The 23,738-nt window shown below is 29.9% G+C and overlaps 1 protein-coding gene across 1 annotated transcript; it reads left to right on the top strand.

Annotated features, from left to right (window-relative positions):
* The first annotated feature begins 3,867 nt into the window (after positions 1-3,867).
* Positions 3,868-23,641, top strand: LOC101241797 (protein PF3D7_1417600). Its single transcript, XM_065807663.1, has 12 exons — positions 3,868-4,123; positions 6,075-6,359; positions 6,469-9,060; positions 9,174-9,593; positions 9,689-10,141; positions 10,217-10,434; positions 10,702-10,966; positions 15,239-15,526; positions 15,747-15,998; positions 16,501-22,401; positions 22,598-22,927; positions 23,019-23,641. Exons 1-12 carry the CDS (start codon positions 4,069-4,071, stop codon positions 23,315-23,317), a joined length of 11,358 nt encoding a protein of 3,785 aa, XP_065663735.1. The 5' UTR covers positions 3,868-4,068; the 3' UTR covers positions 23,318-23,641.
* Positions 23,642-23,738: the final 97 nt, after the last annotated feature.

A 23,738-nucleotide genomic window follows, 5' to 3' on the forward strand; every position in this document is an offset into this window, starting at 1 on the left:
CTCTGATCCAACTGTGATATGTGATGAATTAAACAAATATTTTGTATAAGTTGGCCAAAATTTAGCAAAAATTATTTCTTTCGTGATTAACAAAGTAGGTGCTTATGATTTTCCGATATCATCAAATTTAACATCTTATGAACTTTCCTTTGAGGAATTTTAAAAATCTTTTAAAATACCTAAAATAAATCCGTTGGTCACGATGGAATTAATAGTAATGTTTTCATCGACTCAAATAAACCCTTAAAAGATGTACTATTTAAAGTTTTTCATTGTTCAATTAAACAGGGAATATTTCCAGATCATTTTAAATAGCTAAAGTCACTCCAATTTTTAAGATAGAAGTTAGAGGGAATGTTTTAATGATACTTAAAATTTATTTAAACAACCGTAAACAGTTTGTTTATAGTAATGAAAATCGTACAACTAATTTATTAAATATAACCTGTGGAGTTCCCCAGGGCTCTATACTCGGATCATTTCTTTTTTTAATCTACATCAATGATCTCCCAAAAGCGTCAAATTTAATGACTGTCACGCTTGCTGATGACACTAATCTCTTTTTATCTCATAAAAGTATATTAACATTATTTCAAATTATGAACATTGAGTTAGAAAAAATTTGTGAATGGTTCAAAATGAACAAATTGCCTCTGAATGTGGATAAAACAAAATGGTCACTTTTTCATCCGATTTCTAAAAAGAAACTACTGCCTCCCAACTTGCTCTTACTTTTTATAGACAAAATCCAAATAAAAAGAGAAATAAATACTAACTTTTTAGGTGTCCATGTTGATGAAACCTTAGCTGAAAATATCACACTAATTTTTTGTGCAACAAAGTTGCTAAAAGTATAGGAGCAATGTATAAGGCTACAAATGCTTTAAATAAACAAAGTTTAACACAATTATATTTTTCTTTTATCCATTGTCATTTAAACTATGCAAGTATTGCTTTGTCTAGTGCCAATACAAGTAAACTAGAACCTCTTTATCGTCAGCAGAAGCATGTTGCTCGTCTTATCAATTTTAAAGACAGATTTACTCATGCCAGGCCTCTTTTTTCTGAAATGAAAATTTTTAATATATATTAGCTCAATGTTTTAAATACTCTTTGTTTTATGTACAAATGTAAATTAAGTTCCTCCACAGTTTCTTTCCATAATTTATATACCTTGAAAGATAAAAGTAAATACAATTGAGAAATGACAAATTAGTTCCGCAGCCTTTTTATCAAACTAATTTTGGAAAAACAAACATTGAATTTCGCGGAGCTTCTCTTTGAAATAAAATAGTTTTAAAACATTTTGATTTTTCGCTGTAATGGAGTTACCTCTCATTTAAAAATAAACTTAAAGAAATTATTTTGTCTCTGGATAATATATTTTTATATTTTTAAACGTTTCATAATTTCAAGTATTATTTGTTGTATTTATGCTGTCAAGCTTTTATAGAGATATACTGCTATATTTGATTATGATTTATTGAGATTGTAAATTACGAGCGGTTCTTGATGACAAGACCTGATGGTCTTCTACGAGTCTCCGCGTTCTTTTTATAAAATTAAATACCTGAATCACTATATTATCTTTTACTTAGTTCTTATTGTATGATTTTATTATTTAAAAGTTAACGATTTTGTTGTACAACGATTTACTAGAATGTTTAAGAAAAGTACAAAATAAAAGAAAAAAAAAGTAAAGCAAAATATCCAAAATACCGACGTCATTGACGCAAGCTCTTTAACCACTACACAACGGTTGCTTAATCTAGTTATGTCAAAAATTTAACATCCAAAAAAAAGAAGTTATGATGACTGGATTGTGCTATTTTCTTTGATTCAATTTTTTACACGTGAAGCTGAAGCATTACTTCTGAAAAAAACGTCATGTTTTTTTTTTTTTCCCCTAAAAGTACAAAAAAAACTATTTACTAAAAATAAAACTTTTTGTTTTTTACAAAAATTGCAAAAAATACGTCACCAAACTTTTCCTATTATTCTTGTTCCACAGTTTCAAAACTTTAAATACAGCCAATTTAAACCAAAGGACAAAAGTTACATGTAGTTTTAACGTTTTGTGTATACTTTGCTTTGGGGCTGTTCATTATTTATGTCAAAAAATTAAGAGGGAGAGAGTCTGAAAATATTTGACAATTTGCGACGTCAGAATTATCTTTTTTAGAGTTATCTTAGGTTAGAGATAAAGCGATTTAAATAATAAAAACTTTAGGAGACGGCATATAAAAACATTTTTATAACTTATGCTTTCTCCGCAACTTTTTTACTTATAACTTTCAATGCAGTAAAAAAACATTATTCTAATGTACACAACACTATCAATAAATCAATTTTTTTTAAAGTGGAGCTAGAACAAGATAATTCTAACTAAGCGAATTGTTGACAAGGGAGAGGGGAGGTCATTAAAAGTTGACGTCAGTAATGTTTCTTTTTTAAATAAATTCATTACTTAAAAAAAGGATGTTTTTTCCCTTTTAATTTTAATTTTTCAGGGGGTAGGGGGTCAAACAAATGTTGACGTAATTTTATAGGTGGGTCCTGGAATTAATTAATGTAATTAATGGACGTAATTAATGGACAGTTATTTATGTATTGAATTTATAACCTCTTTATGTATAAAAACACAGACAATATGTAAACGGAGCTCGTTAACAAGACAGTTAATGCCTTTTTCTTGCTCCGGCCAATATGTATATATGGCCAGAGCAAATATGAAACAGCCTTCATAAACTGGCTTCTTAAATTAAATTAAGTAGTTATTAATCTGAGTAAAATTATTCAAAAGATTGTTTTAGCTATTTAAATATATATCTTAAGTAAAATTAGTTATTTACGGGGACAATTCTACGCTTTTATCAAAATTTAGTTTAGTTACCATTTATATAGAAAGTATGACGCAGAACTTTAATTTTAAATTAAAAACAAAAAAATAACACAAATAATATTATTAATCAAAATTTAAAATTTTTAAACATTTGGCAACCCAATGATAACTTGGTTTTTGTTTGAGTTTATTTTCTTTCTTTATCGAAATAACTCACTTGAGCGTGGAATTCCCCATATATGTAATGTTTATTTATTGTAAATATATGATACGGCAAATAAATTAAAAATATTTATATATTTTAATATCGCATAAGTTACATGAGTAATGAAATTTATTCCATATAGTTTTTTTCTTTTTTAAATCAATAACCTTTGTCTAGTTTTTTATTACACAGTAATGCAGTTAATAAACTTTTTTAAAGCAAATTACTTGGTAATATTTTTTAGTAGAGAGTACATTTAATATTTCAATGTTTGTGTCTTAAAAAGTGTTACAGTGTTGGCCATTAGACAGGAAATGTTCAATGCCATTAGCAAACATTACTGTCATTAATTCAGAGACTTTGTAAAAATCATATACTCGTAGGTCCCGTAAAGATTCTGAAGAACTTAATAAACTATATGTAGCAGTTTTATTGATAAGAACTTTTATGCTCTACGGTAAAAAAAAAAAACTATCCCTATATAATGTTAAAATTGAATGATTTTTATATCAAAAGAGATTTGAAAAAAAAAAAGATTTTGTTTAAAAAAGATTTTGTTCGTCAATATCCGTTTAGTGTTAGGGCTCTGGCTCAAATCCAAAATTGCGGCTGGGTGGTTCGGTGGTTCTAGCGTTAGCTCCAAAAGTCTCCGATTTATACATTTAAAAAAAATGCCATTTAGAAAAGAATTTTTTGTTTTTATAACATTTGAACAAATTTAAACCGGCAACAATCAGAGGCACAGTCTATGTAGCATTGAATTTCAGCATTCTTTGCGCCCAAGAAACGCAGTCGGCCAACAACACCCCCACTGTTTGTTATAATTATTTTCTCTTCGTTTTGAAACGCATTCAGCATGCTTTAGCACAAATTGAGTTTACAAAACTTAAATTTTTAAAACAAAACAAAATTTAATTTTTTTGCACTAGATTTCTTCTACCTTAGCTCAAGATAGCTAAAATTATAGAATAATAAAAAAGAGCATGCAGCTGAACTTCCAGTGCGCTATTTTTACGCAATTATGCTTATAAAAAAAATAGCTTTTTTATTATATACAATTGGATACTTTAACGCAGGTAATTGCATTAATTCTATGTAAATAAAAACTTAACGTGACGTTAAAATAATAGGGTTCTGTCTCTCTTTTGTAATGTTGAGAGAATTTAACTTTCGGTTTTTAATTATTTAAATGTTTTAAAGTGGTTAATGTTATTGATAAAATATGTTTTTAATGTTACTTATATTTTATAACTAACCTTATATTATTATTTATAAAATTTTTAAAGCTGTTTGTTTACAAATTAATTGAAAATTTTAACTTAATCGAATAAAGTTTAATAAAGAGTTGAATAATTGAATCAATTTTCAAACGCAATTACTATTCTGAACAATTAATGTAACATAAAAATAATTAAAAAAAAAGATAAAAATTATTTAGGAGGTAATTGAAAGAAAAAAAATTTAAACTGAAATTTACTTCTAATTTACTTAAATTTACTGAAAATAAATCCTTAGTGGATGAAACACTTAACTAGTTTTTTGTAAATAGAGGTCCTACTTTATTATCAAATATAGCAAGTTCTCAAGTACACTCTGATTCTTACCTAACCTCAAACAATATTAGTGTTAATCATAAATTGACAGAAAATGATTTATTAGAATCTTTAATATAGCGCGATAAAAGACTATGATAAAATAATGTGATCAAATCAATAAAGCAAATAGAATTGCTATAATTACAGATTTTTAATTTATCTTAAAAAAATTGTTATTATTAGTACATTTTTTTTCTTCCAGAAAACCTGAAAATTGAAATAAAAATTCCAATTTTAATATCTGATTATTATACTTATGGTATTGCAAATTATAGAACAATTTAAATTCTTGTTTTTTTTTCTTTAATATTAGTGCGAGTTATGATAAGCTATTTATTCTTTTTTAAATATATTTATTGTAATTATTATGTAATTTATAATATGTAATGTAAATTATTTGTAGTTATTAGTACTTTTTTAATGTAAATAATATTATTTTTTTTTACCATAAACAATTTGGATTCAAATCTAGCTATTGCACCGATCATTCAAAACTCACCTTGCATATGATTTAAAACGTTTGCAGAAGACTATTATAGCCTTGTTGTAGTAACTGATTTAAGTAAAATATTTGATAAATTTATATATCGAATCTTTATTTCTAAACTCAAAAATTATGGTACAAAAATACTAACTTGTCCTGATTTGAGAGTTTTTGACTAATTGGATCCAGTATATAATATATAAGAGAGGTAAATCTTTTTAATAGACAATACCTGTGGTGTTCCTCAAGAATCGATTAAAGAATCTCTTTTATTTTTCTTTTATATAAACAATTTAAGTTATTTTTCTAACACTTTAAATTCAATTTTGTTTGCAGACGATATTAATTTGCAAAGTCATTAGTATATCGAACAGTAAAGAAATACTAGGCAAACTAACCTAATCGTTCAATTCGAAGACCTTTAAATAAAAATCAAACTAAATACATGTTATTTCATCGTTTTTATAAAAAATCAGATGTTTCCTTAAAACTTCCGGAAATTTTATTGATAACAACTTTATAACAAGAAAGCACTTAATAAAGTTTTTAGGTTCTAGATGAAAATGTAATCAGGAGACACCACATAAGTGCAGATAAAATGTCAGAAAATGTTGGTATAATATATATATATAGCCAAGTAATTATCAAATCTATTATCCCGTTCATACTGACGATAAAACAGACTTTATTTTAAATGCGAATTAAATTGTTATTATAAAAAAGTCTATAAAACGACAATAAAACAATACTGCGAAGTTGTTTTGTGAATATAACGAGCTTGTGCTAATATAAAACAATATCACCATTGTGTTTTATTGATGTTTTATAGAGTGCGCAACGCCACCAATATAATCATGGTTTTTATATTCTTATATAAGTTATTTATGTATGTATGATGTCTAAAAAGTTGCATTATTTAATTTTTGCTTTTTTTCTTTATTATTACAGCATGCAGCAGTCTATTTTATGGAAAATTAGTTCTAAAAACATCAGCTTTAAACGCGAAACATTATAGACATAAACCAACAGTTTTCGCTACCCGTCGTTCTACGTATTTAAAAAAAAATGGGGATGTTTTTAGAATACACATACCTGGTATAGCAAGAAATGCTACGCATGATTCTATTTCCTTTGAGTCCGTCCGTTGGCCAGGTTACTTTCTTCGACACAGAATTGTTAACAACGACTATAAATTCAGAATAGCAAAACCAGCACAAGAAGACAATGATTTTGGTAAGTATATCAAAATCATCAGCATCAAGCTTTAATGTCCTAAAATAACATTGTCACGTGTTTAACCATGAAACTGTCGTTGATCTTTAAAAATATTTTTTGTTTTTAGATCGCGAATCGACTTTTATTATTCAGCGTCACACCGGTATTGAAGGCTCCGGAATGTTGCGCTTGTTCCAGAATCCTCAATACTACTTATGCGTTCGTAAATACAACAATGCTGATTCAGCTTTAAAAGCAATGAAAAATGATCATTCAAAAGACTTTGCGGAAAGATGTTCTTTTTTTATTCAAAAGTTAAGACCAGAAAACGTTGACGCTGCGGTACTAAAGTCCACGCTAAACAAAAAGTCTTTAAAAGTTAAAAAAAGCGAACAAAAAAATGACAAACGCGTAAGAAAAATACTCGAAGAATACATCAAAAAAATCGAGAACAAAAACTCTGCCCAAACATATAATACAAAAAAGTTTCTTAATGATCTAAAACACGTAGCATTAAAAACAAAGCCTACATTACCAAAAAAATTTAAAAAGTTATATCCCGGGCTCTCCGCTGAAAGTTATACTGGTAATGGACTGTTTTCCCCACAACTAAACTACATACCAACACAAGTTAGTGCCTTTTACAGAATACCTAACACTTACAGCTACAACTACCCGTATTCTTACAGAAATCAATATTATAATGAAATTGAAAATAAAAACCCAAACTTGCTATCTTATTTTCCTGTGGTTTCAAGATATGACCCAATGCAAACCGATATTCGAGCATTCTTTGGGAAAAAGGACTATATAAAGACAGAAAGGTTCGGAAAAGGGTATAACAACCAGGTCGGAACAATGTATGGCACCTGGAAAAAAGAAATTACTCCTAGAAGTGTTTTGGGTATGGTAAGCATTGGTGAAGATAGTGAGCGAAAAACTCATCAGGTAAAACGAAATATTATGAAAATAAGTAATTTTGCCAGAAAAACAAACAAGACTTTAAAGCAGGGTTCTCTAAATATAATTGAGAACCAAACATCGCTATTTCCAAAAAAATATTCGAACGATTTACAAGAAACGATTAAAAAAAATGCATCTTTATTTAGCAAAAAAACTGAATTTAAAATTTTATCCAAGTTAAACCACCAATTTAATAGCACTGAATTAAGTACTGCCGTTTTTGATCATAAAAGTATGACCAATGAATATAGTCTTGAAAATAAAACATTTTTAGGCAGGAAATATATTGAAAACATATTCCCTGAACCTATTGACGTGACAAAAAAAAAGAAAGTATTAAAAAATGACTATAATGCATTGTTAAGTGTGAATCACTTTGACAGAACTCCTTCCTTTGTGCGTCAATTTAATGGAAAAGAGAGAAGTGAAATTGAAAAAAATTCCGACAATGAAAGAGAGGGTCATCTCATAGGTTTGGCTGATGCACTTGAAACCTCAGCAGCTTTGACTGTTGATCGACTTAGCAAAGATAGCCTAATGAAAGAAGTTTCCGCTCTAGGTTTTAATGGCCCAACGTATAATGAAGTGTTAGGAAATCTTACAGCAGAATCAGAAGCTTCAAACGATGTTGACAATAATAAAAATCGTAACAGTGAAAACAAGCAAAATTCGACTGAAGATTTACATTCAAGAAACGAAACAAGTAAATCAAACGTTACGAACACAAAAGATTTTCATAACTCAAGTAACTCAAACCTGGTGTTAAATACAACTCAAATTTCAATTGAAAAAATGAGCCCAAAAAACAATAGCTTTAACTCTTCTTCCGTTCTTAATTTAGTCAAACCCGAGAATAATTTATCTGTCAATAATAATACATCTGAACTAACGCCAACATTATCGTCTAGCATACAAACGTCTCTTAACGCAAATAAGTCAAGAATAACAGAAGTAAAAATAGAAAAACAAAACACCGATGGTTTAACTAAAATTTCGTCAACAAATAACCAGAAAATTGATAACGGATCAAAAATTGAGCCTCATCAATATTCTACAGAAAATATGATTAAAAAAGAACCAGTCTCAAAAAGCTCGCCGCAAAAAAATGTGGAAGCAGAACAATCGCAATTAGTTTCAAAAGCTAAAAAAAAAAATAATAATAAGAAAGTTTCAAAAACCAAGAAAAAAACAAATAAAAAAAAAAACAAAGACAAAAAAAATCAGCATACTGTACATAACCATGCAAAGTATGGTACAGAAGAGTTTGGTACTGAGTTTTCTAACTCAGGTGACAATGAAGAAGAAAATGAAATCACTGATAATACTAATAACGATTACACAATGTCGCATGATTTTAATTGGAACGATTATGACGACACAAAGTTAAACGAAGAAGCCACTCCAAACGAACATTTTACAACGGATAGAGAAAGCAACGAAAACATTGAAAAAATGTCTCAAGGAGAAAATTATGAAAATGTCAAACTAGAAAACCACGATATACCAATGGATTCTCACGAGTTAAGTCATCACTCTGATGGAGAACATTCTGAAGGAGAGCACTCTGAAGGAGATGGCATAACCTATAACAATATTGATAAAGCGAAAAATATGGTTGAGCTAGGATCATTTGAAATGAAAGGAATAGCCAGCGCCATGGATAAGCTCAACAAAGAAGACGTTAATCAATTAAGAACAAAAATGAAAAATTTAGAAATCATTGACACAAAACATCAAAAGGAACGCTTAAGTGAAGGTAAAAAAAGATTTATATTTGTTTGTATTTTTTTTGGTGAAGTGATTATTACAAAAACAAAGAGACAGTGTATTTTGATTTTATGTTCATATCTTACTTTTCTGTTGTTTAAGGAACGGATTACCATGAAGAGCTGAAGTATGTGGCTAATGACGAGCCTAAAGTAGAAGTTAACAATCACGTTTCTTCTTCTATTCTTTCACCTGGATCTAATGAGGTATTTTCAGATACAGCGTCAAATAGCAATGTTGTTGGGGATTTTGGTTATCATCCAGGTGATGAAAGACAAGATGCAATTCACGACACCATCAATTCATTGAGACAGACGGCATCTAGAGAGCCTGATATTGTTGAGGAAGCCACTGCAGTTCCTTTAAGACTATCTCCATCTTCTTTTCAGCCTACAATGGTTAAGAAAGAAGGCGATCAATTTGAACAGAGCAACAACGTTGATGCAGAAGAAAATGTTGGAAATTATCACGAAGAGAATGTTGAAGATGAGCCCGGCAATCAAAAGTTATTTGAAACTAAAGGTGTTTATAGCGTATATATAATCTATAAATGTTAAAATGTCCATTTAAATATTTAACTGCTTTATTTTATAAAAATTTTTTATCATTGTCTAAAGGAATTGACGTGGCCTCACGCTCAAACTTAAATAATATTCATCAAAGAAAACAAAAATCTACAATGAAGTTGCGTGGTGTTGCTCGAAGCAACCTTGCTATAATACCAGTCATCTCAGATGAACTACAAAGTCAATATTTTAAAATTCAAACAATGGATCAAGATGAGGCAACAAAAAATACCAAGCGCGGAGAAATTCATAAAGAAGTTGAATACGGGTCTGGAGACAGTTCTCACAATTCTATTATTGATTTACTAAATTCAACAATTAAATCTGAATCTACTGCTGGTACATTAAACAACAATTTTCAAAAACCTTCTTACAGTAATAGAGAAGAAATAGAGCCTGTAAAAAGTGACATAAGTCTCGTTCGTCACACACATCATATACTAAAAGTAAAAGATGAAGAAGAAAAAGAAGAAATAGTTAACGGTTTGGTAGACTACAACAACGGTGAGTAAAAAAAGTCAAATTTAAATTTAAAAATTTTGGAAAAAAATTAATAAAATATTGAAAAATCTTTCTCAGACAAATGCGTATCTCTTAAGCTGAGCAACGAACTCGGCTATCGATATCGACTCATTTCATCAATAAACAGTCATGGTTATTCTCCACGAGGAAAATTTTTCACTTTAAAAACCGTTTTTAAAGATCCCAGCGCACACAAATTTGTTTTGTTCCACGGAGTTGATGACGCGAATCCAAATAACCAAATTTTATTTAACGGCAAAAAAGAAATTGTTAAGGTATATTTTTATTAAAAGAAACTCAATTTTTTATTTATTTATGAATTTCAGATTTTTGTTATTTAAGTCACATCACATTAATTATATAAGGAATATAATAATATTTTATTTGGTATCACGTCGCAAACATTATGAAATGCAATTAAATTATGTAGTGGCGGATTTTTAAATGAACCCACGCTTTTTAAATGAATCCGCGCTTGGTATTTTATTAAGTTTTATAAAACCTTCACAGATTTTGAACTTAATGCGAATAATTTATTTCAGATTCCAGAAAGCTGTAAAAATTCTCCTGAACTAGTGCGCGTTTCAAGCTCACTAACAGAGCTAAGCGGAACAAAGCGAAAAAGATATCACATACACCATAGAGACGCTCAAAGAATCAACAAAATATTCAGAAAAAGTAGCATTTTTTACCCAACAACTTTTACTAACGGAGAAGATAAAGCAACATCTTATGAAGGAGAAGATCAAGTTTACGCGACAAATGTTAAAGATTACACAAGAAAAAGTGCAGTGACAAGACCACCTGGTAAGATAAACTTGATAAAATATTTGATTAAAACTTTTTATCTTATACTTTTGCTGCTTGTTTTTTCTGTTAAGATTCCCAATCTAATTTTGTTGCATGTTTTTTCTGTTAAGGTTCCCAATCTAGTTTTTCCGATCAAATCCACTCAAATTTTCTTTTATTTGATCGTATATGAGGTTTTACATCGAGATAAGGCAATTTTTCTTTATTCAATGCTTAAGTATAAACATTTAATATATACCATATATACTTACAAAAACGTGAAAAATGTTTCAGTAAAAAAAGTTACGTATTGTATTTGCTCTGCACACTTATAAAACGATAACAATTAAAAAAGTTTAGCAAAACAATGACTCCTTATTATTTTGGTAATAATATTGTGTCAAAAAGCAAGCGATTATTTTTTAAAAAATTTATTAAAACTTAAAAATAATTGCTTTTTTAACGTTATTTTATTAGGATTTATTTTGTAACAGCTTTATTATAACACTATTTTACGTTTCAGATAGTTAAGCTTACAAAAATCTCAACCTACTAAGTTGTTCTACAAAAAATAACATCTACTAAAAAGTGCAGCGGCGGCGCTAGGTAACCGTGGACATCGGCGAAATTAGCTTTGCGAGGCCCCTTTATGTAAAAAAAAAAAAGATAACCTACTGAGGCATAAATTGTTTTCAACCGATTATAGTCTTTTTTATTTTCAACCGATTATGTCGTTTTCGTTTTCGACTGATTTATTTTTCAACCTAATTTATAAATTTTCATTTTCAACCTTTATTTTTTTTTAAGCTACAAAATTTTTTTTTTTAAAGTAACAATCAATAGGTTTTCCAAGCATTCATCGAACCTTTCGGCTCTGAAGGATAATCAAATTTGGCTCGTATTCAAATCAACAACAAAATAAAATATACAAAATACATACCGAAAAGGCATAGTTTTATAACTGAAAATACAGTAGGTTGAATACTCATTAGGTTGAAAATTCAGAAGGTCAAAACTACAGTAGGTCAACCATTTAGTAGGTTGGAAAATTAGTAGTACATGTTTTAATTAGGTGTAAATATAAAAATTAAAAATTGTCGGTTAAATATCAAAAACGTCATAATCTACGATTTGTAAAATTTCAAAATTAGGTTGAGTTATAGGCCACCCTATTTTATGTCTGATAACTCAACCGGCACATCTAGTTTCTTTTTCTGAAAACCTGTATAGACACGTATTTGTCTATACTGGTTTTCAGAAAAAGAAACTAGACTTAGCAAAATTCAAGTTATCCAAGGTTTGACTTAACCTGAGATTTTTAATAGTTATCAATTAGACAATTTCAAGGGACCAAATAAAATAGTTCGAGATAACAATTTTGGAGAGGAAGAAAACAAATTTGGAGAGGAAGAGGGATGTGGGTGCATACCTCCATCCCCCTTTCGTCCCCTGGATCCGTCATTGAGTATAAGTAACAATATTGTTGTTCTAAAATAATTGAAGAGAATGTGAACTCTTGGCTGAATGCGTAGATCTTTTTATGAGACAGTGTTTTATTTTAGCTCATATATTTAGTTTAAGAGTCACATTCTTTACTTAACAGAATACATTTTTTGATTAAAAAAAGTTGACAGAAAATGACCGCAGTGTTTCTATAGACATAATTATAATTTTATTTTTAATTTTTAACCTGATCACTGCCATCGGGTTAATTTTAGAATTGTTAACTATATGGTGGCACCTGCAATTTAATATTGCACTCATGATGACTTGAGTGAGTGTCAACAGCAGCTGCGAGGTAGGTTTTTTTCTCCAATAAATTCGCAGTTTCAAGCAAGAAAATTGAATTTATTAGAGAAAAATTGTTTTGGTTTGTCAGGGAGTTATATACATGTTAAAAATACTTCGATATTGTAACAGAAGGAGAACAATAGGCAAAGATGTGAAAATTGTCTTTTCCGCAGGTTTTACATTTGTTGTTTTTAATGATCTGTTGATCTGTTGACATGTGCTTTTAGCAAGCAAGGTTATAGAAGGTAGGGAATGTTAAATAGGGATTCGTTTTTACCTAATGCTTTGGTTGTTGTTTTGTAGTACTGAGAAAATTTTGTTGTCCCGGGATTTTAGAAAATTGTTTTGCCTTAAATAATACCAGCTTTGATTTTGTATTGTATATTTTGTTAGCGAACTTGCCAACCAATATCTTGAAATATTGAAGAATTGTGAGTTTTGTCCTCTTCACATTCTTTCATTTAAAAGAGTGTTTTGAGGCAAAGTGCAAGGCTTTGCTTCTTTGGGCATAAAATTCCGAGACCCCCGCTTTTGATGGGTAAGAAAAGTGTCTTTCGTTTGACCGGATTAAAATTGGTCTTTTGCAACAGGTTTTCGGCCATTACAAACACAGAATCTAACATTGAAGTAATAAGCCAAATTTACATCATGTTTTGCCATAGATTTTCGTTCATAATCTTTAAAATATTAAAAGTTTTAAATACGTTAGTTAATTTTTTCATTTATCCGTGTTTGTTTTGCCAATGGTTTAATATTTATAGATTTACGGAATATTTTATTTAAGTTATATAGGCCCGACGCCAGAGTATTTGGCACCCTAGGCAAATCTGACACCCTGCGCCCCCTCCTTCCCAACTTACTTTCACAAAGGAATGCTTAATTTATGTTATTACATTTTGTATTTACATTCGAAAGAATATATACATGCATAATCTTAAATAAATGTATATTCGTGTAACTTTATAATATATTAATAAATAATTCCAAAACTTCACTTATCGCGCTTTTGTTTTTGCAAATGTAGAAACGAGTTCCGTCAGTTCAATGTTTCTAGCAATACCGTGTTCACTTGACAGAGTAGCTAATCCATCAAGTCTTTCTTGCTGCATAGACGTTCTCAAAAATACTTTTATCAGTTTGAGTTTTGAGACCACCGCCACGGAAACTGAAAGTATCAAGAGGATTTTTAAAGCTATAACAGTGTTGGGGCACAATCTGTTAGATTATTTTTTAATATAAAATTTAGTAAATGTAGTGGCAATGTTGCAAACGTGCAAAAAGTTTCTATAAATGAATTTTGAAAAGTTTGCATCGTATTAATTACAAAATTTCATTCTGCATAAGAAGAAAATAGAAAAAAGAAATCGCAATAAAACAAAAGTATCAAAGTTTATTCTTTTGTTTTATTCGACGCGATTTGACTTTAGTTTTATTTGACACGACTTAAAAGAGTACTTTTACAAATCTTCTAAAATTAATTCAAAAGAGATTTGAAAATGATTTTGGGAATGTTTTCAATATATTTATTTTTTCTGCAGCAAGTTTTATTGCCGCCCCTGAAAACTTGCCGCCCTAGGCGGCCGCCTAGTTCACCTAGTGGTTAAACCGGCCCTGAAGTTATATAATCTTACATTTGCAACGATGGATTGTATACATTATTTTAACATTAATCCATTTACATTGAATCAAAGTTGGGTTGCATACATTAGCTCAAACACGTTCAATCAACGTTGGATAATATGCATTGGATCAACATTGGGTTTAGATCGTAAAAAAATCAACTTTTGCGATATTTTTACATGCCTTGGACCAACAGCGTTAATCTTTTCATTGATATTATTGTTAAATACTTGACATTAAATCAACGTTGGATTTGCACTAGAAAAAGTAGCCGACGTTTGCGACGGTTTTACACACGTTAGCCTAATATATATGAGCTAGCTGGGCTGTAAAAGATTTGTAAATATTGGTTATAATAGATAAAAAAAAAATTTTCCTAATTAATGCCTTTAATACTATAGTTTTTTTTGCTCCAAAAAGTATAAATATTGTATATTTTTTTCTATTAGAAATAATGATTTATTAATCGTCATTATTTTCAACTTTTAAAAGCGACAATACTGTTACACATATTACAAGTTATATCTATATTATTATTATATTTATATTATTATTGTTATTCTTATTATTATTATTGTTATTATTATTTCTATGTATATATATATATATATATGTATATATATATATATATATATATATATATATATATATATATATATATATATATATATATATATATACATACATACGTATTCACATATATGTGTATATATGCATACATACATACATTCATGCTTTTTCTATCATTCGAATTTTAGATATACGAAACAAAAACAAACAAAAAAATTTCATTGTTTAAGTTTTTCTAATTTTAAACCTTTCCAATTGTTTTATTTCTATTGGGTTTAAATTTTTGTGTAAACATTTTTCTTTTTTTAGGTTCTGAAGTATTTTACGGAAAACTTGTTTTGCGAACCGAGCCGTGGATGCCTAAAAGCATTCTTGCCGAACGTCATTTTATTTTTGCAACGCGCTCATCGACCTATTTGAAAAAAGACGGCGATGTTTTTAAGATTCATAATCCAGGACTTGCTTTGAACTCTGGAATCGATTCTATTTCATTTGAATCGGTTCGCTGGCCGGGATTTTTTTTGAAACACCGTGCGAATGAAAATGATTTCAAGTTTCGAATTGAAAAACCAGATTTAAGAAATATTGAAAATTTCAGTAAGTAAAATTATTTTTATGTTTGACTGTTTATTACGATAACCATAATTTGTTTACAACATTTAATTTATAAAAATAAATATGATTATGTATAGTAATGAATATAAATATTCAGGTAAATCCAAAACATACGTAACACAGAAAGAAATGTTTGTCTCGATGCTTTTAGAGAAAAAAGTTAGGTGATTTTTTATTAGAGTTTTTTTTTTTTTTTTTTAAGAAAAAGAAGCTACTTTCATTGTGGAAAAGTATAACGGAGTAGAAGGATCTGGATTACTTCGTTTGTATGAAAAACCTGACTGGTATATATGTGTGCGTAAATATGGGTTTCAAAACTCGGCTTTAAAAGCCATGAAAAAAGATAATAGTAAAAGTTTTGAGAGAAGATGTTCATTTTTCATTGAAAAGTTAGAACCAGAAATGGTCCAAGATGAACTGTCTAAAACAATGGAGAAAAGTGAAGCAATAAGTGGTATATTATATATGCAGTTACACACACACAGTTGTACACAGAAGTAACAAATGGGCCAATTTAATTAATAAAAATGTATATTACATATATATATATATATATATATATATATATATATATATATATATATATACATATATATATATATATACATAGGGATCGTCCATAAAGTACGTACGCTCACGCTCGGAGGGGAAGAGGGTGTCTGCAAATGGCATATATGAGATGGGAGGGCAGCGGGTTAATTATCAAAAAGGAGACACTAAGTTAAAAAAAATATCATTAAATGTTAGATAAATAAGTTAAAAGCATAGGCACTTTTAGAGAGGTGGAGGGTACTCATAAAAGCGTATTTGCAAAACGTGTGTGTGTTGGTGGACGAAAAAAAAGGCGTTATTAATATAATTTGTAAGATACAACTCTTTTTTAAACCTAAATTTTTACCAAATAACATTTTTAATACTAGATTTTAAAAGGCTCAAACTATTTATTCAAATTTTAGCAGCAAAAAGAAAAGTTCAGAAACCTGCAGTGGAAATCCGGCGACTTTTAGATGATTATGTAAGTAATGGTAGAAACGAACTGGTCAAAGATTATTTGCAGCAAACTCTTGTGCAAGAATCAAAACGCGATTATGTTAACAACGCTAGAACAAAAAAGTTCTATCGTCCACTACTTAATAATCCTGCTCTAACTGCTGTAGGAAAACAATGGTGGGAAGAAAGAAATATAGATGAAGAATCTAAACAATTCAAAACAAATCAAAGAGATTCAGATAACGAGCATGTTGAGAGTATACAAGATTCTTTAATTGCACCGAGCTTACAAGATACCAGTGTCTTTCAAGAAACAAACCATTACAACATACCCGTTCGAAGTTTTAATAATATGGAGAGCTTAACTAAAAAAGTAAATTTGCCTGGTAGACTAGATAGCTATGTGTTTAAAAAAATACCTTTTGAAAACAGTAAAGAAAATTTAGTAAAAGATAATCAAATAATTCAGAAATACACGCGCCTACAAAAACCGGTCCATAATTATCTTCACGGTATGAGAAGAGATGTAGTTCCTGGAACTAAAAACAATCAAGTTAGATTACTGTTTCCAAATAAAGTAAATCCTGAAAGAGACGAAATAGCATCTTTGTATTTGAGTAAAAATAGAGAATACAACGTCAATGATCAATCTGAAAGTATAAATAAACGTGAAAATGTTTACGTAAACAAAGACCGTATACCAAGTGTTTATAAATCTGATTACAGTGGTATTTCTTTAAAAGGTTCAACCAAAAAAGCGGCCATTAAATTTAAATCAGAGCATGAACTCAAACAGAGAAAATTAAAGAAACACAAAAATCATTCGTCATCATTTACCAAAACACATTTTGTTAAAAAAGCTACATCAAAAAAGCATTCCATTCCATTGGTCATTTACGATGACGACGTTATAACCATTGATAAACCTACTTTAAAAGACAAAGTAGACGTTGTTGACTACGATGAAGTGTTAAAAACACCAAAGCTTCATGTAAAACATGTGTACGCAGATAGTAATGGTCACGTGGAAGGTTATTCGCCTGATTCTTTAGTCCGTAAATTAACCTCACCGTCCAACAGCTTATATGAGCTGAAGAAACTCGGCAAACATGTTAAGCTAGGTCAAAAATGTAAAAGATCTGGTACAGCAATAATAGATGTGGCAGAGTGTGATGATGATGACCCTTATTCTCAAATAGGAAATGAAACAATTCACTTATTAGGTGGAGAAGAAGAAGGAGCAGCTGAGAACTTGACTGCTTTTATTGAGCATGACGAAGATGACAGAGATCAAAAACCTCAAAGTGAAGATCCAATTGATAGTATTACCACCGAAACAGCTGATGATGACAAAGAGAGTGAAACAGAAGAAATATACGGAAGACACCATCATCATTCTAAAAATAACTTAGAAGAAAACGAGGAAGAAGAGGATGCTGAAAACGAGGAGTCTGATGATGAAGAAAAAGATCATAACCATGAGCATTTACATAATCATTTACAACATCATCACCATCATCATCGTCATCATAATAACAATGATAGTACCCATGAAGAAGAAAGCGAAGAAGAAGAAGAAGAGGAAGAAGGAGAAGGAAAAGAAGGAGATCATGACGACCATAGTATTGAAGAGGATCATGACATCGTCACTCACCGTAATGCTGAAGACGAAAACAACGAATACGGACAGAAGATGTATCACGACGAAGAACATGAATGGGTTGATGAAAAAGGAAATACTCATTTTTATACGTATGATGCTTGGCAGCTGAAATTGCAAGAAGATAAAATGAATGCTCAAAATAAAACTAACTCTGTAGTTTCTGCATCATTTAATCCAGTGAGTTCCGCAGCATTTAAGGCATCAGATAATGTAAATTCCTCAATATTGGATAAAACCACTAAACTTGATCTTAAAAATAACAACACTGATTTAAAAAGCATAACATTCGTCAATTCTTCAGCTATCAACAATACAAATAGCAACCTTACTAACACTTACAACGAAAATGTTAATGAAAGCACTGTTAATATGCTTGAAAGCTCAAGCTTGACAAAAATAATTTCAGAGGATAAAAAAAATAATAACAACTTCACTATAGGTAACACGCTAAAACCTAAAGTTAGTGCTAAAAGTAACTCATCAAATAAAAATGAATCAATTAGTAATAATAACCTTAAAATAACAGATGAGACTGTTCAAAATGTGTCAAATACATCAAAACCTGACCAAATAATAAAATATGTTGATGAGAAGCTTCCAAGCAATTTTCAAGATTCTTATTCTTCTCATAACGTCCCAACAGAGTCGTTAAAACAAAATAATAAAACAGACAAGATGACGATCGAAGAAAAAACCTTATTAAACTATACTGATCAGGGAAACCAAACCAACGATTTAAAAGCAAATATGACAAAAGATTCTATCAAACTAAAAAACCAAGAAGCTAGTGAGGTTAAAACAAATAATCTATCTGAGATAAAAAACAAAAAAGTTGTTGAAAAGAACTCAAAAAATGACAATAATCAAAATGCTCAGTCAAATTATAAGGATAAATCGGATTATAGCCAGCATATGCACGAATGGAAAGACGAAAATGGAGATATGCACTATTATACAGAGGAGGCTTGGAAAATGAAATTAGCAGATGACATGAAAAAATCTGTCAAAACCAATGACAAAAATTCATTAAAAAACTCATCTCAGAATGAAGCGCCTAAAATAAACAAAGTTCAATCAGATACAGACAACATAACCCTCCAATCAAACAAATTTGCCCAAATCCTTCATTCTGATATTATCCCTTATGAAAACAAACAAATACCTTTAAATTCCTCTGAAGCTTTAGTTAAAAACATAATCATGAATTTTATTTTAAAAAAACCATTGTTGAAAAAAAAAGGTGAACAATTGTCAACACTCTTAGCTGAAGGTTTGAGCAAACAGCCTTTGTTTAATCGCTCTTCTTTGGATACTCAAGAACGAATGTTAAAGCGTTTGAAAAATTTAACGACGACGGAACTAAGTCTACTGTACCTCAAAAAGCTAAAATCAAAAGGAACACTGGAGCCAAAACTCTCAGAACAAAATGATCTTAAACCAGGTGAGGTTATTCAAGGAATTGTTAATGAACTCACAAAAAAGCAAACATACCCTATAACCGAAAGTTATTCGAATAAAAATGAAGTTCAAAACGGATTTTTTAAGTTAGGAAACAAAGAAGAAACTATTAAATGGAGCACTAAAGTACATGCCAAAAGTGGAATGAAAACAATTGTTCCCAAATTAAACCATACAAAAATTTTGAATAAGTTTCGAATTAAGTCTGCAAACCATAAAAAGGAAAAAATGGTTATTAACAAGAACTTTGAATCAAATAATAAAAAAAAGTCAAACACAAGTCTTTCAAAAAAGCATCTTTTAAAAAGTTCGAATTTTGAATCAAATGAAAAAAACTCTTTTAACGTTGTTAGTAAGTTTATTGAACAAAGTATGACTGATGTAGATCCATCCATTTTGGAAGAGCATAAAATTGCAGACCAGATAGAAAAATCTTCAAAAGAAGTAAGCATAGAAAAAGCAAATGAAAATAGTTTTGAAGAAAATGTTAAGGAAAATATAAACCGTGAACTAAACAACACCAATGTTAATCAAACTCTACATAACTCAGACGAAAACAATTACATGGCAGAAAGCGGAGAACCGGTGGAAACAAAATTTGGAACAATTTCAAAAGAATACAAGACTGAAGGTGAAACTCGTGATGAGAGCGCTGTCTTAAAAGATAACACAATTCAATTTAATAACAACTCCATAGTTAAACATCAATGGAACCAACCTCAAGAGCAGATGCAACAGCAATCTTCACAACAACAACAACAACAACAACAACAGCAAAATGTTAATCAAGCTCCAATAAATCTTGCTCCAGCCTTGAAACCTGAAACTTTGAAAGACATTCACATTTTTAAAGCAGGCAAACCTGAACCTCATTTGGAAGGATTAAAACCTAAAGAAAACCAAAAAAAGTTGGAGTACAAAGCAAAGAAAAAAATTAAAAAAATCAAGCAGAATAAGTTTTTACCAACTTCAAACTCAGTTAATCCAATTTGGTCAGTAAATTCTTTTGACAATTCAAACAATAAAAGTACAAACGAAAACTTTCCACAAAGTGTGAAACATGAGTTAAATGAACTAGTTTACAATAACAAATCGAATAAAATTAACAAATATTCTAATAAATTGTCTCGTACAACTTCTTTACCAGTCAGTTCAGATTCCGTTAATATAAAAGAAACCTTAAACCTTGAGTCAAGTGATCCAGATAAGTTATTTAAACAGCTTGAAAAAAGCACACAGATGCTAAAAGACCGTCTTCACGTAACTAACGAAACAATAAAAACTAACTCTTCAGAAGCTCCGAGTAGTCAGCTAAAAGAAAATGTTTCGGAAAAACCAAATGATCATACAAAATCAGAAAATGAAGAAGCGGACGTCTTAAGCGAAAGTGCTGCACTTGTGAAATTAGCCGGTTTAGATGACTTTGATGAAATTTCGGGTATTGAAGAAAGCCAAGCCAATTCCATTAGCGGAACAAATAACGATGAAGATAACTTGCTTTCTGAAGGTTCAGGAAAAAAGTTATTGTCAGAACTAACGGATAGCAAAATTAAAGCAAAGATAAACCTATTATCGACTGAAAATGTTGAAAACCGAAATATTCAAAATCAAGATAACTCATTAATTTTGACCCAAAAATTGAAAAACAAATCAAATGAAAATAAGGCAAGTCTTGACAAACTAGCTCGTTTTGCATCAGATATTTTAAAAGTACATCAGAATAAAGAGTTAACTGATGATAAGAATAGCGAGATAAACAAGTCATCACTCACAGATTTACTATCTTCTGTACTAGATTCTAGTGAAAAAGATAATTCCTCATTTGTTCCACAATCGAATGTAAAAAACAAAGATAATGATCTATCTGTAAATTTTTCAAAACCTAAACTCAAATTCAATGGTCAAAGCTCTGAAAAAATATTGCCCGGGCCTATGCTGCAAGAGGCTAAAATAAAACACTTAAGTATAAAAAAAGAAAATTCTAAAAAAGAAAATTCTCAAAGCAACGAATCTCTTTCAATTGATGATGACGATACAAAAGACATGAGTAGTATATCGCAAGCTCTAGATGAAGTAATGGTAAAAGACGGAGAAAATAGCATGAAAACGTTAGATTCAATTGATAAAAGCGCGCAGGATATACTTAGTGAAGGGAGTGGAGACTTTAAAACTTTAAATTTGAATTATGATAAAACAAGTAACGACGCCAGCCTACAAGAAAATGACAAAATAAAACATGAAGAAAATTCATTACACTTGAAAACTATGCTACCAAGTGCAGCAACAATACCACAAAGGCAAACAGATAAAGAATCTATAGAATTCACAGTTCATAAAAATCTTACAAGGAACGGAAAAGAAAAAAAAGTGAAAGAAGAAGCCGCAAGAGATGATCTTATTCACGAATTTCGACAACTTCTAAATCTTGCAGAACAAAAAAATTCCGAACTTTTGCCAACAGATTCAAAAGATTCTTCATCTTTAAACAACTCAATACAAAGTACCAATGCGGAACAAGAAGAAACCAATGAGAATAAAATTGATCCAAACGCAAAGTTTACAGAAACAAATATAGGAAACACAGGGGATGAAGGAGATGAGCACGAAGGAGATCTCAAATCATTGCACAATAAAGGTAATTTAGAAGAAATGGAAGACAACGATTCATTCCATCAACATAGAATTGTAACAGTAAAAGATGAAGAAGAAAAGGAAAGAATGGTGAACGGACTTGTAACTGAGAACGGTAAGAAGCTTTGTTACTAATATAATTATATATATGTATATATATATATATATATATATATATATATATATATATATATATATATATATATATATATATATATATATATTTGATAGTTTTTTATAGTTATGATATAATTAATTATACTAATTATTTAACATGATATGTGATTTGTATGTAACATAAATATTTAAAGACCGCTGCGTCTCTATTCAATTTGAAAATGAACTTGGAAATCGCTACAAGTTGGTATCGTCCATTAACAACCATGGTTACACACCACGTGGAAAAATATTTACACTAAAACAAGTATTTAAAGACCCAAGAGCGCATCGTTACGTTTCTTTTCATGCAACTGACGAATCAGATGCAAATCGTATTGTGTTGTTGAACGGCGCTAGAGAACTTGTTGCAGTGCCTGTATCTTGCCGCTATAAACCTCGAATTATCCATGTCACGAGTCATCAATCTGCTAAATTGACAAATTTGTTTAAAAAAAACGGCGTTTCAAAAAAAAGGACTAAAAGTAAGTGCATAAGGTGCTTATAAATAAAAAAAATTTTATTACTCGTTTTATTTTTTTTTACGTTGTTATTTTTTTCATAAATTTTTATTAGCATTGAATTCGCCGTTTGATAAAGAAAACGAAGTTGCAATGTGTCCCTCTCGATGTACCGAGTATTGCCTCAGCTCTTGTCCAAATTACTGTTGCTCTGCGCCAGTTATCGGTAAGGATCAGCAACAGTTATTTCCTGGGCAAAAACCAAACTCAAACCCTTTTGATGAAGAAATGAATGTTTTATCAGCAGGTGAAGAAATCTCCGATAACGCAGGAGGAATGGAAACAGAGGATGTAGATCGTTCATATTCACAAGATAGCAATTCTGATAGTCAACAAGATCGCTGGTGGTGGTAATAATTTGCATAAGTAAGTAAATACGTTTACAGATTGCTGACAACTTGCATTATTTGTGGTATTGAAATTAGTAAACGCAACATACAAAGTTAATAAAACAGCCAGAGTTAATCTCAATCTACTGTCCAATCACAGTTCAAGTTCAAATCATTGACAATAAAAATAAATGTTTTCAGGAATTAGTAATATGGTTGATAAAGAGGATATACAATTGTTTCTATGAGTTTTAATACTAAAAATAACAAATGTTATAAAAACTCTTTTTTTTATTTTTAATTACTATTTTTTGTAAAATATTTTGTTTAATAAAATTATTTGCATAAAGTTGTAATAAAACATAGACCATATTAATAAAGATTTTCTGGTTTTGCACTGAAAGTGTGGCTAAGAATTGGAAAACCTGTCGCAAGCCTTATAATTT

Source organism: Hydra vulgaris, chromosome 10, assembly GCF_038396675.1.
Source record: "Hydra vulgaris chromosome 10, alternate assembly HydraT2T_AEP".
NCBI classification, from domain to species: Eukaryota; Metazoa; Cnidaria; class Hydrozoa; order Anthoathecata; family Hydridae; genus Hydra; species Hydra vulgaris.